At 38.5% G+C, this 19,585-nt stretch overlaps 1 protein-coding gene across 1 annotated transcript in view; it reads left to right on the top strand.

Annotated features, from left to right (window-relative positions):
- The window catches only part of CNTNAP3C (contactin associated protein like 3C), a gene marked incomplete at its 3' end in the record, with an annotated part of 368,072 nt that extends 351,589 nt beyond the window's left edge, over positions 1-16,483 (top strand). Inside the window, exons 9-11 of the mRNA XM_025202664.1 lie at positions 2,134-2,283; positions 10,140-10,311; positions 16,377-16,483. Of these exons, the coding sequence (XP_025058449.1) occupies positions 2,134-2,283; positions 10,140-10,311; positions 16,377-16,483 (429 nt within the window). The remainder of the gene's footprint in view (positions 1-2,133; positions 2,284-10,139; positions 10,312-16,376) is intronic.
- Between the last annotated feature and the right edge of the window lie 3,102 nt (positions 16,484-19,585).

The raw sequence follows: 19,585 nt of genomic DNA on the forward strand, positions 1-19,585 counted from the left end.
AAAAAGGAGATGTTGCTGCTGGAGTATTCTAGAGAAAGTTGGATGGAGGGAAGGTGATTGTTGAATTTCTGATGGAACTCAATCAGAGATTGTAGGTTTTCAGTCCAAACGATGAAGATGTCATCAATATATCTTAAGTATAGCAAGGGTTTGATGGTGCAGTTCTTGAGGAAGTCTTCTTCCAGGTGGCTCATAAAAAGGTTGGCATCATAGCTGTTCCCATCATCTGGAGGAAGTGTTGGTTATTAAAAGTGAAATTGTTGTGTGTGAGGATGAAGTGTATAAGGTTAGTAATATCTTTGGGTCTGTATTCTGAGTTGTAATCTTGTTCCTGTAGATATGTAAGGCAGGCTTGGATGCCATCTTGGTGTGGGATGTTGGTATATAGGCTGGTAACGTCCATGGTAGCTAGGATTGTGTTGCTGGGAAGGTGGTCTATGTTTTTAAGTTTCCGTAGAAAGTCTGTAGTGTCTTGTACAAAACTACATTTTCACTGACTACCTGTCTTGTATGCATACCAGCCCAGCTGCTGGCTTCTTTACTTTTCATTCCATTCAGGAAGAGCACACACCAACTGCTGAAACTTCCTTAGCCTGATGAAGGGTTTTTGAACCCGAAAGCTTGCTTAATAATTATTTTCCAACTCTTTGGGTTGGTCTAATAAAAGATATCAGATTCACCCAAGGAACCTTGTTTGACTGTACCAAGGCTTTTGATACAGCATCCCACAACATTCTGACAAGCCAGCAAGGAAAGTATGGGTTGGATAAATGGTCTCTAAGGTGGATAGAAAGCTGGCTCATTTGTTAGGCTCAACAGGGAGTGATCAATGGCTCAATGTCTAGTTGGCAGCTGGAATCCAGTGGAGAGCCCCAGGGGTTGGTTCTGGGGCCCATTTTGTTCAATAACTTCATTACTGATCTGGAATATGGGATAGACTGCACCATTAACAAGTTTGCAGATGACACCAAGCTGGGGGAAGTAGTAGATACGCTAGGGGGTAGGGCTAGGATTCAGAGTGATCTTGACATATTAGAAGATTAGGTGAAAATGCATCTAATGAGGTTGAAAAAGGAAAAGTGTTAGAAACAACTTTCTCACTAGGAGGATAGTAAAGCACTGGAACAGGTTACCCAGAAAAGTTTTGGAATCTCCATCCTTGGTGGGTTTTAAGACCCTGCTAGACAAAGCCTTGGCTGGGATAATCTAGTTGGGGCTGGTCCTGATTTGAGGAGGGGGTTGGACTAGATGACCTCCTGAGGTTCCTTCCAACCCTAATTTTCTATGATTCTATGATTCAAGCAGGAAACAGGATAGATAAGCATGAAATGAGCTTTGGCTCACAAAGGCTTATCCATTGTCTGTGGTATACAGAGAAGGTATCTAATATAGCAAAGAGATGGTAATGAGCGATAAATCCATTGTCTGTGTTAACTCCTGTGTGTGTGTGTATATGTGTGCGTGTGTGTGTGTGCACGCGCACACGCCCAGTGGATTATGATTTTTTTTGTTCCGAGGCATTTTGCATATTTTCCTTGAATACAAGGACTGAGAGACCAGAAAGGGAGTGGTTGGGTTGTTAAAATTATTTTCATACTAGTGCTTGTGTATTTCTATCCTTAGTTCACTCCACCCCTACCAAAAATATCTGCTGATTTTTGCTGTGGTTATTCTAGCATTTACAAGATGGGTTTCAATAAAACGGCTATGTTTTATTTTAAAAGATGAAATAATGCCCTAAAAATAGCAATAAAACTCTGTGATATCTGTAAAGTGCAGAATGAGACATCACCATAATATTTTAATGATAACTTTCTCAGATAAAAGGGCATTTTGTATAAGCACTACGTTGGAAGGATACACTGCTGATAGTTAGGGACATTACAACTATTGTTTGTACATTCATAGAAGGATTTTTTTTAACTATTAGAAAATGACTTTTTTATTTATTTCACAGAAGACAAAACTGTATCCTCTCTTTTTCATAGTTTTATTTATTTACTTTGTCTTTGACTTGCTTTGTAAGTTATTGAATGTTTACTGTGTTCTTGCTGCTTAAAACCCATAAGTATTAGCTATTTTAAACATGTATTACTCAAAGTTATGTCATTTTATGCTTTCTTTTTCTTCTAGGTGCTGGATTAAACAATGGTCAGTGGCATTCAGTTTTTTTATCTGCCAAAAGGAATCGTATGAGTATAATGGTGGACAATGATGGAACCTTATCTGCTCATGCTACAGTACCTATGCAGATTTATTCAGGAGACACTTACTATATTGGAGGTGATTTTTTTTAATATACTAGAAATAGCCTAGGGTTAAGCAACATGCTTTATTCTTGGCCTGTATTTTTTAAAGTGTTTCAATATTTGTTTTACCATCAAGTTCTGGGTACCCAGTTTCCATCTCTCTCAAAGGATCTGATTTTCAAAGTGGGCTTTTGGAACTGCTTGGAATTATGGCTTTTTTCAGTCTTATGAAGCTGGCACCATATTAATTTTAATGAACAGCATCATTAATCACTTTTGAAAATGTAGTCCCCTAATATTACACTATCATTCATACAATTAGTAAGGTGGCCACCTTAAGAAGCCCCAAGAGCTATATTCTTTCTGCAAAAAAGATTTCTGTTGTAGGAAAAAAAATCAAGCTTATTTGTATTAAAGCGGGGGAGGGGGGGGGTCCTTCTAATTTTTCTGGATAAAATGTTATTTTTTCTCCTCAGGGGTTGTTGACCTATAATATTACACCCTTATTTTGTGTGGTAAGTTATGTGTGCTCGAAAGAAAATCTGTACTGGTAGTTCCTTTTGCTGTACTTGTAAGGTGACTTGTTTATGTTTAGCATCATAAATGATAAAATAATACCTTTATATAAGTGACAATTTGATGTAACCTATGTTTTTTCATAGATTTTCAAGGTAAAGATGGCCATTGCACTTATCCCAGATAATATATGCAACAAATTTCTAAAGTCCCATTTTCAAAAGTACCTTAGGTACTTGGGGTAGAATCCTATTCCACTTCAGTACATAAATGGCAGTTACACAGCTAGCTTTGGAGTCTAAGAATGCATGTACATGTGCCAGGAGGCTGCTCCGATGCACTGTAATTACATCACATTGGAGCAGCCTTGATTAATCAAGTATGCTAGAGGTGCTAATTAGTAGGCCTGTGTGAAGCAGCAAGTATTTGCTTCAAATTTGGATTCGGCCAGTTCAGGGGGACAGTGATTCAATTTGGTGATTTGAATCACTGTCCTGATTTGATTCGACCAAATTGGATCTGGAGATTCAGTGCCGATTCCGAGATTGGGCCATAGATTAAACAGGCAATAGTCCTTGACCACACTGGACACAAATGTCTCCAGTTGGTAAGTCTGTTGTGGTGGGCAGAGGGGGAGGGAAGGGGTGTGGGAGGGGGCAGATCAATACCCCCACAGCAAGGGAGAGATTAGGGCTGGGGCTGGGACAAACTGGCCAGCTGGGGAGAGGGGTAGGGGATTTGGGGAGGGGAGCTCCTACCACTGTGCGCTAGAGGTCCAGGAGCTGTTTTTCCAGTGGCTCCTCCGGTAGCTCTTGCCACTGGCCTGGGGGGCATAGAATTGGGCATGTAACCCCAGATCTGTGTGGGGCGGGCTGGGCCAGGCTGCACTCTGGGAGGCTAGCCCTAGCCACCCGCCACTGGGCTGCACTCAGAGTGCAGGCCTGGCTCCACCCGCCCTGCAGAGCACAGTCGAGTGGGGACTATGGGGGAGCTACAGCCACCCTAAAATTCCCCATTGCCTCTGCTGCTGGCCCCGCCCCAATCTGGGTGCATGCACCCACCCCCATGCCCTCCCGGACTGGAAGCGAGAGCTGCCAGAAGAGCCTCAGCGAGAACAGCTCCCAGACCAGCAGTGCACAGTGGTAGGAGCCCCTCTTCCCAAGTCCCCCCCTGCCCCTGCTCTGACTGGGCAGCTTGTCCCAGCCCCAGTTTGAATCCCTCCCTCACTGTGGGAGCATTGATCTGCCCTCCCATGCCTCTTCCCTCCCCACTCCACCCACCACAACAGACTTATCAGCTGGAGGCAGCTGTGTCCAGCGTGGTTGAGGACTGCTGCCTGGTTAGTCTGTGGCCTAATCTACAAATTAGCACCAGATCCCTGCAAATTAATCTGGAGGCTTTCAAATCTATTTGGACCCTTTAATGGGTCTCCTGATTCAATTCAGATTCAGAGATTCAGCCGCCGAATTGGGCCAAATCTCCTCGGAATCAAATTGGTTACTGAAGCTTCGCACAGCCCTGCTAATTAGCGCACTTCAGTCAGCCTCCGCATCTCATATATCAGCATCCTTATGTTTCAAAACAGCATCTTGAAGTGCATGGACACTGATACATTAGACTGTGGGTGCTTTAATTAGAGCAGCTCTCGAAGCTGCTCTAATTGAAGTGCCCCACCCCCAGAGCACATGTAAAAATGTTTTAAAGGCCCTTCTAGACTGCCCTTATACTGTAATCTGAACAGATGTTAATCAGCTTAATGGAGCAGTTACATGGTAAGGTGAGAAACCACTCTGACTCTCTTTCACCTACACTGCTGTGACTTGCCACTAGAGGCTTCATGAACAGGGTCTGGACTAGGACCAGGACCCAGTCGCTGTTCCTGCCAAGCAGATAGTGGGCCAACCACTGTGTTAGTATCAGTGAGACCAGAAAGACCCGGGGAAACAGCTTCCCTGGGGCTTTCTGATCTTGCTGAAGCTGATACAGAGGTTCTGCAATGAGAGCAGGGCTGCCAGGGATTAAGTAGACTGCAGACTGTAGTGCCATGTAGGGATTCCCAGAGTTAGATAAACAAGGGTAAAGTGGCTGAAGGGTTTGCTCAGGGTTTGCAAGCCCAATCAGGGTGTTTGCACTATTGGGATGTGAATTTGCAGCAGGCTCTGCACACAGATATAGCAGTGTGATAACCAGCTGAAGTTTGGAGCTGAAGGCTGAAGAATGCATGCATGTGATTGGACAGCTGCAATTCCAGGGTGGGAAGCCCAGAAAAAAAAAGGGAGAGGTCTGGGGGAGAGAGTAGCTGAGGGCTGTGGGGAGAACATCTGTTTCTGAAGGGGAAGCTACCAGGACAGTTGCTTCTGACAGGACTACTGGCAGAAGAATTGTTGCTGAGTGAGCTGCTAGTAAGGGCAGAGGATAAAATACAGGCAGTCGTCGATTTTACAACGCAATTGATTCTTGAAAACTGTGTCTTAAGTTAAAACATTGTAACTCAGAACTGATTTTCCCATAGGAAAAACTATTATAAATGGAGGATTGGTTCCTGAACCAAGTCCTGATACCCTATTTCCACCAAAAATATCCCAGAATTTTGTACTCAATCAATTATAGATGAGTAATATAGAGCTACATTAATGTATTTATATTGTAAATAGCAATCATATTGATTTGGAAGGACCTCTTTGAGGTGATTTTGGTGGACTTTTTGAAGGGTTCTTGTCTGAAGTCTTCTCAGGAGTCTTGGCTGCAGGTTTTCTGGAGTCTTGTCTGCTTTCTTAAAGAAAGTGTTCGAGGAAGTTTGGACAGATGTTCTCCAGGGAGAAGGGCAATGCAGCGAACTTGTTCGCTGGCATGGCATGGCATCAGATCAAGTATTGTAAAGGCAAAGCAGACATCAGAAAGTTGAAACAGGGTGTCAATTTATAAACATTGTAAGTGCAAAATGTTGTAATTCAAAACATTGTAAGTCAAGGACTGCCTGTACTGGGTACCCAGGATTGCTTGGTATCCTTTACTAAAGGAGCAGGGTTTGTGCAAACCAGTTCCTCTCCCCACTCTTTAGTTCTCTGGGTGCAGGGATTCACTGGGAGGGAATCAGGGAAAGGTTCTCTGGGAGAGCTAAAGAAAGCAGCAGAGAACCTTGGCTTTGTGGGAGCTCCAGCAGAGAGCTCAACAAAGTACAGCCAAGAAGGGACATTCCAGGTGCCAAACACAGGGGAGATGCCTTGGGGAAGCATTTGGGGATGGTGTGATTGTTTGCAGGCATCCAGGAAAGACTGGAAAAGGGAAAAAAACCCGGTCTCAGGAGCAGCACACCTGAGGCCCTGACAGACGACTCCCATCTTCTGACCAGATGACAGCATTGCCACTCCTCTTCAGGGGCAGAGTGAGCACAGCTCCATGGGTGCTCAACTGCAACCATCTTACAGTTAATTGCTTTGCTGTGGGCAGAGTGATTCTGTGGGGATCTGGCTGATTAGGTGCATATACCTGTTATAAGTTGCCTAAGTGCTAAATTTCAAAACAAAATTGCTTTTGCTATATGATAAATATTTGCTTCTGTTTGCTGGTATAGATTATTATCAAGCTCATAGAAAAGATTGTGTTTGTTATCTATGTGATATTGAATCTGTTAGTTTCTCTTATTGTAAATAATAAATTATTGTCAATAGTCATTTAGTGTGTGATCTGGTGTGGGAGAGAACCATGGGAGGGAACTCCACTGAGTGGTGGCTTCCAGCCTGTAGACAGAGTGGGAGTTGACCGAGACCTATCGGCAGTCCAGGATCCCGAAAATTTGGATGTGGCTATGGGTAGCACCACTGCCAGGTTTACACAAGCTAGCTTTGATTCCAGGAGCAGTCTAGGCAGGGCTGCACAAGCTAATATAGCTTGCTTTTTGTTTAATACTAGCTTGAGTATCTCTCCATGACAGAGGTGTAGGCTGTGTAGGCACACCCTGAATTTTATTGGTTCTGGAATTAGGCTTTAAATCTTGGTCTTCTTCATCCCATATGAGTACCCTAAACACTAGAACACACAGACACATGCAGCAGCATGCAGACCTATATTGTGTTTTGTAGCACACACAAATGAATGGGCCCTGCTGGTAAGATAGCCAGTAACATTGCTTGTTAGTAGTCATTTCAGGGCCTCCAGGACTTTGGCTTGAGCTAGGATTCTGCAAAAGTCCTTAGCTGTGGGATGGCATCAGTACATAAGCATTTTGTACAGGTCCACTGAAGGAACTACAGTACCTAGAATGCTTTCAAGGATGGTAGTGTAGCTTAAATAGTGAATTTAGGTACTGAGTAACTTTTATGATATATACCCTTAAGCACCTTTGGAAAGTTTTTCTTATTATAAGCTACTACATACATAGACTAGAAATCTCACCAAGTGATTTCTACATTAAAGTCATAGCTTGTGGCTGCTGATGGTTTTGTACGTACCCCCTAGGTATGCTCTGAATTAATCAGGATAAGCAAAGTACTTCAAGATTTTGGGGGGAGAAAGTTTAAGATGTTATCATTTTTATTCATTGCTTATCCTTGGTCTAAAACATGGTAGGCATTGGGAAAACATGAGAAATGGTGATTATTGTTCAATAGTTAAAAATAAATTAACTTATTATACAACAAAAATTAATTGGATTTACTAACATTTGTGAATAATGCTATGCTAGCAAATATACCAAAGTTTACTTTTGGTTCCATATAAATTATATTATGTCCCTGTGTTTAATCTCATTTGCAGAGATTTACACATGTTATTTATAATTTTCAAATTTCACTGGAAAGGCAGAAAGCTAATAGGATTAATATAAAAGTTTCCTTGGATACAATGCTGATGATAAAAACCTAGAAAGAAAACAAAGAATGAGGGGAGTGATAAAAATATCTTAATATTTGTATGAATGCAGGAAAACATATATTCTTTCATTTTCATCTTTTTGCATTGCTTTTGGTTCCTGATTATGTGATTTGCACCAGTGAGTATTGTAGGGCTTATGGCACAGGTGCACAGCTCAGAAGGGATGTGGATGGTTGCAAAAAAATGGCATAACCAATTAAGCTGTACAGCAGGACATTTCTATCTATCTTTTGGGGAACAAATTATTGCCAAGAACACTGAAAGCTCTAATTGCCTGTCCACCCCTCAGCTTCTCTGAATGCAGCTTTATGATCAAACCAGCAGCTTGTACAATGTCATACTAACTTGCAAAATGGCCTTTGAAAAGCCTTGGAGTTTGAAAAACCCTTTCTTTTTGTCATATTCCACTGCTTCAATTTCTTCTCTCCTTTTCTCACTTTTAGGTTGCTGAAATATGCACAATGTTTTTGCATTCCTATTGTTAAAATATGAAAATATGTCTTCCAGTGGAAAAGATGTAATTTCTTAGGAATATAAAGTATTTTAGAACTATAGAGTCTTAGCTGAGAATATATTTAATTAGTATGGAAATTCTTTAGCCTTATGATGTCAAACACGAGCCCTGATCATGCAGGAGTCAAGGAGATGCTGAATCTTTCAGTTCTTGTACTTTGAAATGATAATAGTGATTGGCAACTGTAAGAGCAAGGAGAGATTAATGAAAAATACATAAGCACATAGGGTGAATTCCATAATTTATGGAATTCTTTTCTTTGCTTTGATATAGGATAACTTAGTACACTGGCCACAAGCCTTAACACTGCTTGCATTAATATTAATGCAAATGATTTATTCTTTACCAATAGCATGATTAGAAGACAAAATGTTTCAAAAGACAGAGAATATGAAAGAATATGGAACTGGATTCAGTTGGTGTTGCAGAAAATGGTATTATTTCAGCTTAATAAAGGATCAAAATGCCAAAAAATGGAATTGTACTAACTATATATGTCTATTTCAAAAATACAAAATTAACTGGAGAAATTCAGCTAAAGACTTGCCTTATTATCACTATTCTAGCATTATGTACCAACATAGTATACCAACAAATACTGGAACAGATTTGTAAGGTGTTGGCTTCAAATTCTACTCTCACTTAGAACCCTGAAAGGCATTAACTTGTAATTCTTTGCACCCAATACTGATTATTAAATATTTTCATCTCCCTCTGAAAGCAATGAGATTTGAGAGGTAAGTCATTTACCTGACTAGGGGACCTTGTTCTGTTTTTATTTTTATTTTTTTCCATGTCCTACATTTTAAGTTCTAAAATGCTGTTGACTCTTTAATGTTGGTTTCCACTCTCTGTAATGTATTTCTTAGTTTCCATTGTCATTTCATTTTCCTGTATAGTAAATCTCAGCATAGAGCTACCTATTAACTCTATGGAATAGAGAATGGTCTTTCAGTCATTGAATGCTAACGTTATGAGACAAGAAGCTCTTTGACTGATGTGACCCAGGAGACAATACTTTTCAATTAAGATCAAAGGACTGTCCTTGTGAATCATTCCTGTAAGCAACATTGCCCCCTGAAATGAAGCCAGAAAACAAAAAGCAAAACATATTTTGTCACATAGATATTCAGTAACCAATTATCAATTGTATTTCAAACCAAGTAAATGACTACCATAAAACTTCTTGAAAAAACAAGGGAAGTTTAGGTTGGATATTAGGAAAAAATCCCTCACTGGGTGGGTGGTGAAGCACTGGAATGGCTTACCTAGAGAGCTGGTGGAATCTCCATTCTTGGAAGTTTAAGGCTCAGCTTGATGAAGTTCTGGTTGAAATGAGCTAGTTGGGGGTGGTTCTTCATTGAGCAGGAAGTTGGACAAGATTACCTCCTGAAGTCCCTTCCAACCCTAATTTTCTACGATTCTATGAAAAATAATAATAATTTAAAAAACTGTTTTTACATAAAGTGTTCATAACCTATGATCCAGTAACTACTTTTCTTTTCTATTTGCAACAGGTTTGCTGAGCAGTTTAGTTTCAGTGGATTGAATTTATGCATTTTATTGGCCATATATTTGTATGTACAAAGATAATAGGCTCTGTTTAAAATTATAATAATTGAGTAAAAATTAGCTTATTGTAGATTGTGAATGAGTTATTTTAAAACAATAATAACCCAATAATATAATACCCTTGTGTTCATGAATATCTTGATTCCAAAAATATGAACCTTATTTGAATTTCAAAATTGAGGTTTAATTTATTTTACCACAATGTTTTGTGAAATTATTATTATAAAGTTACCTTAAAACACCTGAAGAGTCTCTTGAACATCTCTAATATATCACAAGGCCCAAAGGCACCTAATTACTATTTAAATGCACTCCCATAATTTTATCTCATGAAGATGTAAAATCCTTTTAAATGTGTCAGCCATCTCTGTAAGAGTAATCTATTCTTATTGTTTCTATTTGTTTGTTTGTTTCAGGGTGTCCTAATAATGGTAATGGTTCTGACTGTAAAAGTCCATTTGTTGGTTTTCAAGGATGCATGAGACTCATTTCCATTGGTAACAAAGCGGTAGATCTGATTTCAATTCAGCAAAACTCCCTTGGTAATTTCAGTGACCTTCAGATAGACCTGTGTGGCATTATAGACAGGTAAGGGCAAATCTGATTTTTTATTTATGAAAGCATTTTTCTCAAACCTTTAACTGCTGTCAAGGCAGAGAGCTCTTAGAAAATACCTTATCTTGACTCTCCATACAAAAGTACTCTAAGTTCTGGTACAATTACAGTGCATTTATTGTAGGTGATCATTATAATTGTTTTATGTCACTTAAAAATAAAACCACAGTATATATTGTTAAAAACATTTGACATACTTTTGAAATGTTTTAAAGTGTTATAAATATGTAGACTAAAGGTAGACACACAATAACTTCCTTCCTATGGTTTTGAGTCCAATGCTGTTTTCTATTGGAGTATTCTTTTAAAAGTACGATACTGGGTAATATATTACCTATTATAGTTCGTCCTTGCAGAAGGTGGTAAAAATGGGGCAATTCTATTTTGCCATCTAGGAAAATTCACCCTATATTATGAACATTTGCTAAGTAATACAGTTGATAGAGATTAATGTTGTCAATTTTCTTCTTAAAGAAAAAACAACAAAAATATGTATGTTTCGTCATTTTAAGTAATTTATTTTCTTTAGCCTCAAAAAACATAATGATTTGTTTATTGTTTAATGTACATTATTCCAACCTTCATAAACTTACTCTGTATGTTATTCATCAAAACTATCAATCTCTCTTCTGAATAGATTCAGAACTGAGTTGTCATATACATTGCTGTGAATTGCTCCCTACTCAATAACAGGGTTGTTTTAATCCATCCTGGATCATTGATGGGGTATTATCAGGGAAATCATAACTACTACCTGTGCTGTTTTGACTTTTTCATAATAACAAAAGAGTTAATATTTCCTTTTCTAATCCTTTTCCTAATTTTACCGAAAGGAGGATGGTCAAAAAATCTGTTTAAAACAAAACTCTGTCTCTTCAATTAAGTTAGATCTGAAAAATCTATGACTCCAAATGTTTTACTCCAAATGCTCATGAAATGCCTTTTAAAAATACGTACAGTTTTAACCTCTATTTTTGCCCTTGGTACTTTATTTTTCATTGGATATTACCCTTACTACTGAACTTTCTGAGCTGCAGTGAGGGCTAGGGGCACATTCTAGACAGGGATGGGTGCAGAGGGGATGTGGTGATGTGTTTATTCCATTTTCAAACCATGCTGCAGAAGCAGCATCTAGGGACTTTTTTTCTAAGTCCCTGCAACGGGTGAGTATTCCTCCTCCTGGAATGGTCTCCCTTCTTCATGCTCAGTGCCACTTATGGGGAAAGAGGTGTCCTCCTCTTTCCACCCCTCATATTCTGCCTCTCCCTTACCCACTGCTGCTCCTGTCCCTGAGCTGACCTTAGCAGCTTCCCTACCCTACTCCAGCTGGGTTGTGTGGGGAGCCAGGCTTAGCCAAGGACAGCAGCAGCCGCAGCTGATAAGTTCTTCCTCCCCACCAGTCTTTCCAGGTGTTCCCTGCTGGCTCAGGAGTAGGCAGAGGGTGGAGGAATCAGCTTGCTGCCACCTCTCTGTCCACAGGTGAGTCTGATTACTGCACAGTTGCTCCTTGCAGCCTCAGCTGAAGCAGGACAAGGAACAACTTGGACAGTGGTAGTAGGAGGCAGGTTTCCCCTTCCAGAGCCCAAAGGCATAAGAAAAAGGGATCCGGGGAGAATGGGAGAGGAGGTGGTGTTGAGCACAGAGATGAAGAGATTGTGTACCAAGAGTGGGAGGAGAGTGGGGAAAACCCTTACCTGATTTGGGAACATTAAAAAAAACTCTGCTGCTGCTGCTGCTGCTTCTGCTTGGTGTGGTCTGCTCCACTCTGGTTTGGGGGAGGCTGAGACTGGGTATGGCCAACCCTGCAGGGGCAGTTGTTGTTTCCGCACCCCTTTTTTTTTAATCCTGGATTTGCCTATGACTCTGGATGACTTTGAGGTCTCCACTGAAGTCAAAGGAAAATCCCCATGGACTTCTGTAGGTTATGAATTTTATCATCTGAATTCTTGATGGCTGACCTCCAAATTCCATTATGGAACCCAATACGAGGTATAAATCTCACCTACAGTTTTTTTTAGTCTCAGTATCTCATGCTTCTCTCTTATTCTACCTTAATTTTTTCCCCTCCATTCAGTGTTACCTCATCCTATACTTCTAATCTCCCAAATTTCTGTTCTGTACTTCCTCTCCCCATCACATCCATGTCTTTCATGCCCTGCCCCCTTAATTTTGAAAGTGCTGTTCTTACAGTTCTAGACCCAAAGTACTACCACCATATCTAATAAACCACATGATCCTTTTTTATGCAATAAAAGGGAAGAATTGGGAGACAAATTGTGTGCAGGTCAAACAAGGTAATATGTGAGCTGTATAAATTTTAGTGAAACACTGTAGTACTTAAAGACAAACAATTGGGGTAGTATGATAGTATCAGGATGGAAAATAGCCTAGTTGTCCTCTCAAGTCCATGATATAGTTGATACTAAGTACTTCCTCTGCTTTGAAGTAGAGGCTTAAATTTATTTTATGACTAGGTACTTTTAAAATAATCATTCCCTTCCAAAGTATGTTCTGTTAAATTATGGCTTCCCTATTAAATACAAAATTGAATTTCTTAACTATTTAAAATAACTAAGACGGCCCTTGCTTACATCCTCAGGTCCTTTGCATTCTCTTAAGTGTGCCTTGTCAGGTACTGCTATATATTATTTATATTAAAGACCGGAAATATTCACAGTATTCCAAACATCACCTTCCTGTCTCTAATACAGTGCTAGCTAAATTTCTTCAGAGTTATATGCTGTACCTCAGTTATCCACCCTACCATTTTGATTGCTTTTTTATGCTGCTGTTAAATACTATGCCAGAGGTGTTAGATTTGTATCTACCTCTTCCCTAGATCCTTATCTCCCTGAATCTTTATAGCATATGGAGATTGTTACCCTTTTTGTTTCATGTCTGGTATCACCAATCTTATATTTTTCCCACACTGAATTGCATAAGTCACTTGAAGTCCTTAGTCTCAGTCTTTTTTCAAGTCATTTGGAATTTTACTGCTTTTCTGATATTGTATTAACTCTTTCTATTCAGTTTGTATAACCATCATAGTTCATTACCGTGGTTCATGGTCTTTCATGTTTAGTGACACACAAAATGATAAAAAAATGGGTCCTCATCTCAGTCATTGAATTACTGTTCTTCAGCTACTTTAAACCTGGACTCTTTTATTCTTGACTATTGCAACTCCTTTTTCCATAACCTCCCTAGCTTTCAAATGACCCGGCATGTTCAGTGTATTGCTTCTCACCTTCTCATGTGTACAAAGCAGTACAGTCTCTTTTATCCATTCTTATACTAGCTCCATATTTCAGCATTCACTCTGGACAGTCCTCTATAGTTTATCCCAGGAACTGTATTTCATTTTACATACACAATCCCATAAATTGTGTTTGCTGGAGCCCAGCTTCTGGAACACCTTTCCTGTATGTCTTTCTTTGAACTAATTCTGTATGTCATTTCAAACCCCAGTTGAATACCCATGTACTCCTTTGCCTCTGACTATATTAAGGTTTGTTAACCTCTGTTTTGTAATACACCAGTGGTACTATATGGCCAAAGTATCTATTTGCAAGTATTCCCTTGTACACATATTTTCCATGTGTCTGGACAGAAAGTATCAAGCAAAACATGTCTTTATATTTATCGATCTTCCCCTTGATCCATATTTAAGTGCACACTTTACACTCTCCCCTTTGATTACTTACCAGTTCCCAATTCAATTTTTCTAAACCTATCATTGTAGTGGATGGCTTAAGTCTTTCTGTCAGACTTTGACAATAGATTGAGTCTATCATCAAAGGTTTTTCTTTTTTCTCCCAATCATTAAATATTCTGTCAACACATTTAGCTGTTCTATACCACTGATCCCTTTCAGTATGTCTTTTCTCTCAAAGGAATGGGTATAGTATTAGTCTACTTTTCCAACTGCAAACATAGAGATAATTGGCCAAGTTGTGAGCTTACCACAATTTATACCTTAGTAATATATAGATGAAATCAAACTACTATAATGATCTCTTTTGAAGAACAAAAGACTTCTACATTTAACACCTATCAAAAGTAACAGAAATTAGTGTTTGTATCTGTAGGAAAATAGACTCCAAACAATTCAGTTATTGAAGATCTTTTGTATATTTGTCATAGCCGTAATACTCAGTACTTCATAATACCTCAGAAATATTTGTCCTCAACATCTTTCTGCATTTCATCATTTTTTTTCAATTTTTGATTCTTGTTCAATGTTGGTTTTCTAAGAAAATTTTAAAAAGTGACAGACAAAATGTTTTATTTACATAATCTTTTCACTCCCTCCTTTTGTAGGGTTTTTTTTTTTTAATTACCGTTTCTAGTTATTATCCTTAATTTGGTCTTCCACTTTAGCCTTTTTACTATATGATTGTTGTCTAGGTTACTTCATGGTCCATATAACCCTTGGCATATAAACATATCTCTGCAACTATTTCTCCTCAGTGTTCTTCTCTCTGATCCTTTATCAATGTATTACTATATTTAATAAATACTAATTATACACAAGCCATCCCCAAAATAGCTCCAAAGGACAAGATGTCATCTTAAATGCCTTTCAAAGTGAGTACATTTGGTCTCTGAAGAGAGAATACAGATGCATCTGTCATAATTACATTAGCCTCTACACAGAGGCATAGGATAGCCCATTGAGAATTATTACCTTTGCTGTCTTGGCAGCAGTGTGTTATACAGGACATAGTATGAAAGGTTTCATCTATAGAGTTGAGATCTCCAGCATTCAGAAAGTTTACAAATAGAATTGTGCCAGAGAGGAAGTTAACAAAAATAATTCAGGTCTCTGTACATATTCTGTACATACTGGTATCTTTTCCCATAATTTGCAGTCTTAGGAATCAGATTGTTTAGAAAAGATTTCTTCAGCAGATAACTCATTTATAAAGTCCTGTATCCTGTCTTCCATGAAAAGGTGTGCTTCTGTTCTGAGTCAGTGCATTAATTTGAAGATTAACTTTTGATTATCTCCAGTCTAGTGCTTTAGTTCTTAAGTTACACATCATTTGTAGATGTCATGCACTCAAAGTGTGTTATCAAGTACCATATGGCAAATGCCCGATCCACTCCCCTGCTGTTGTTTCCAGTTTAAGCCAAGAACTGTGCTGCGTACATTTAGATATTACCCCTATTTTGTAGCAGCATCAGTACAAATTGTTTGCAAAAATGTTGTTTCCTTCAGAAAAAAGCACTAGATTGTAAATCTCATTTCAGACAGTGTTGCAATTTTCCTTGCAATTTGTATAGAACTACTTTGACTTACCTACTGACTGCTTTCTACTAAAACCTACAACAGAGGAAAGGTCTAAAATTCAGTGTTAAAAGATTTTAATTATACTTTAAATTGTCTCCAATTATATTAAACTTGATTCAAGCATCGTCAATTGCACCCAAGCTTTTCATTTTGTGAAGACTATTAGAAAGATAAATCGAAATGGACAAGGAGTCAATATAAATGAAGACCACATAAATGAGTTACAGATTGGTGATAACAATGTATTTGTCAAAAAAGGTGTAAAAGGAATCAAAATCATGACTGAAATATATACGAGGCAAAGCGTTGCGTAAGAGTGCAGAGCAGGTGTTGAATGCCAATTACAGAGAGTGCGTATAGTCACCATTAGCATTAGAGGAAGTGTATATTCTTAATAAGTGATGATTGGACCTATTTATACAGCACGAAAAAACAAATAATTACAGGTAACTCTAAATATCATTCCTACTGATATTTACTCTTAAAGAACAGCTGCTTTAAATGGCAGTTATTTAATATATGAGAAATCCAATATCTAGGTAATAAAGTTACTCTTTCTCCAGCTTTCTGTTGATGCTCTCCTTCAGAATTACTACAGAATTAATGCATATTCTTTTTATTTCTCCAATTTTTGCCTTTAGTATCACTTTTGTCACAAAGGTGGCTCTCTTGGTTTGATAGATATACTACTGTAATTATTAGGTAGTGGTACAATAAAGGATTATGTTTCTTTTTGTTCTTTTAGGTGTTTGCCTAATTACTGTGAACATGGTGGTGAATGTTCACAGTCTTGGAACAGCTTCTACTGCAATTGTACAAATACAGGATACATGGGGGCTACCTGTCATTACTGTAAGACTGAGATACTTTATTTCTAATGTTTTACTTGTGATGGTAATTTTATAGTAACTCAAGATTATATTTATATTAAAAGACATGTCAGTCTTGTTAATATTAATAAAGATATTCAACATTGATTTAAGAGGAGCTTTGAACAGTCCCTAAATAGTTTAGTAGTGCAAGACTTATTGAGAATCTTATTGTGCTCCATTTTTGTGCATATGAATCTTTCACTTAGTTAAAATGTTGGTTATGTCCTTATGTTCACACTTACCAAAGCTTTAAGTGAATGCTTAGTTTTGAAGTCAGTGAGCATTAACACATGCTCAAGTCATTTTTCAATTCAGGACCCAATTGCAGAATAACTCCAATAGAATGGCACTGGGCTAAACCTGACCTATGAGAGAAGAATCAGGGAACTCAGTCCATCAAGCATACCACAGTGGTGGTTTTTCACTTGGAGTTCCTCCAGTAAAGGGAGAACTTTAGAAAATATACATAATTGAATCAAAACAATACACGTAAGCTACTTATGGTTTGAGCTTTGTTTTCCATTAGCATAACGTACCGCACAGAAGATGCTCCATAACAATGGCACATGTGAGATGAGCACCAAGTTCATTACTTAATTCTGTTTATTGGGACTATTTCTTAATCCAGGTCCTTACTCCAAGGTTCTGAATATGCATTTCCTAAGAAAGGAAAAAATATCAAGTGGCACACTAGTAGTATTGTTGTGATATAGCAACCAGGATCATCCAGGAAAAATATGAGACACAAGGATTTTTGAGGGTTATATATTTTATTAGATAGATATTTGGATACCTATACACCCTTCCTCAGATCTCAGTCAACACGTTGCTACATCGAAAAGAAACAAGTGTGCTGATTAAACTTGTTTTAAAACAAGATACACAACCTGCATAGCATATAATTGGTTCTTTTCATATAAGGGATATATGTGTAGAGTTCTGGGGTGTCTGGCAGTTCTCATAATTTTAAAAACTACTTCTTGAAATCTAAGCTATGACTTTTAAAAGGACAGTCTCCAACTTTTAGATTTTAGAGAAAACAGAAACAATAAAATACAGTAATTAGTAGCTTCCGATTTATAATTAAGTAAAATTTTATGGGAACTGGAGTGAGCAACATGAATGATCTTTCAGAGATCATTGCAACCAACTGCTCCTGTTGTATGATGTTAGAATACAACAAGACAAAAATGGAAGAGGAATATGATTTGATTAATTATATAGTAAATTAATGATGGCTTCAAAAATGAATGCCAAGACTTATTGTCTAACGGTTGTTACACTACACCAAAAGTGTATTTATAAGATGTTTAAAATGTTCTTGTTCATATTTATGTTGAAACATAGGCAGAGTGTACTGTATTTCTTGTATGCTTCATGGCCCCAAAATAAGACATGTACCTTATTATTGGGAAGGCAAAATGAAGGGAAAAAAAGAGAAGTTTCAGACTTCTGATTGCATAGATCAGGGACAGGGCCTAATCTTCCACTCACTCACCCTCCCTCTTCTGCTCAGGCAAAAGCAGTTTTAATGCTTTCACAGGTGAATTGTCTGCAGCTCTTAGGTGCTCAGCCAAGAAACTGTAGCTGCTGCTGAAGCCTGGACTCCATCAGCAGATCTAGGATTTTGAAAAGAGTTAAAAATAGTCTGCAGGGCCGTGAAATAGGAAGAGAGAAACCCAGAGTAGCTATCAGACACCAAAAATTGCAGAAGAAAGGACAATTTAATAAGTTGAATATCCCAGCCATTAAAAGGAGAGAGGGTTGTTAACACCTGCTGAGTGAAGAGAGATTAATGGGATAGATTACAATGAGCTATGAGGTTAGTTGACTCCTTCAGCAGCCTGAATAGAAATGCCACTTCTGTTGCTGCAGCCAGTTGGTTTTAAACTCTAAGTAGATCAGGAATCAAAAGAGTGTGACTGTACCATTTCACTCCTCCGCTGGCTCAGTCTCTGCTGGAATCTGCTCTTCCCTCCATGTGACCACTGAAGGGAATGGAAGAAAAAAAAGTAGCAGCCATTTTACAGGATCCCTATGCTTCTGTTTTGTCCAGAAAAATTCCATTTCTCTACTTAAGACATGAAACCCATTTTGGAAAGCTAATTTTTTTACATGGTATGTGAGTAATTTTGCTATAATATTAATAGTAAATCACTGTGAGGCAGACTGTCACGATGCTATGAAGGTTGCTGTAGTTTAGAAGTCAATCCCGTTACTTTTTGGTTACAATAGTATAGTAATGGTTCTACCATTTAAAGTATGTATGTGTTTCGGAGGGGGGCGGGGAGTATCAATAACCTCAGTTCTGGGTAATTGAAGAAAAGAGATTATAATTCTTTAGCTACTGAATAAACATTGAGACTCAGTATAAAGGGCCTAGAAGTTTGGACCAGTGGGAATATTGTGAGGTGTGGTACTATGCTATTATCAAGGGATTATAATGTTGAATATTACTAGTCCTAGTACAAAATTCCTAATAACCATCATGCTACAGCATCACCCACTGCCTCCGCTGCCATAGTAAAAATTAAATTAAGGCTATTTACTGTATAGCCTTATATAGTATATACATTATATACTATAATCTGAATGACCTTAACTGTGCCTTCCAAATATTCCAGCAGGGGCAGGTAATATTTAGCTAATGAGGCTGTTTGTTACCCTTACTTTCAATATAATTGAGCTAAAGTAATATGACTATGATCCAACTGTAGTGCAACATTCAAAGAACTAAAAATAAATAGTAGGCCTGTGCGAAGCAGCAAGTATTCACTTCACATTCGGATTTGGCCAATTCAGAGGACAGTAATTCAAAGCGGAGATTCAAATCACTGTCCCAATTTTATTCAGCTGAATCAGATCTGAATGATTTGGCACTGTGTCAGAGATTTGGCCATAGACTAAACAAGGAGCTGACCCAGCTACCTTCAGCTGATAAGTCCATTGGGGTTGGAGAAGAGAGGGATTGGGGCTGGGACAAGCTGCCTATCCAGGGCGGGGGGGCATATTACTTGAGGAGCATGGCGGAAGGGGTGGGATGTGGGCATGGCAGCACTCGGAGTGGGGGCTCTGCCCTGCT

The sequence above is a fragment of the Alligator sinensis genome, unplaced genomic scaffold, assembly GCF_000455745.1.
Source record: "Alligator sinensis unplaced genomic scaffold, ASM45574v1 scaffold665_1, whole genome shotgun sequence".
Lineage (NCBI taxonomy): Eukaryota > Metazoa > Chordata > Crocodylia > Alligatoridae > Alligator > Alligator sinensis.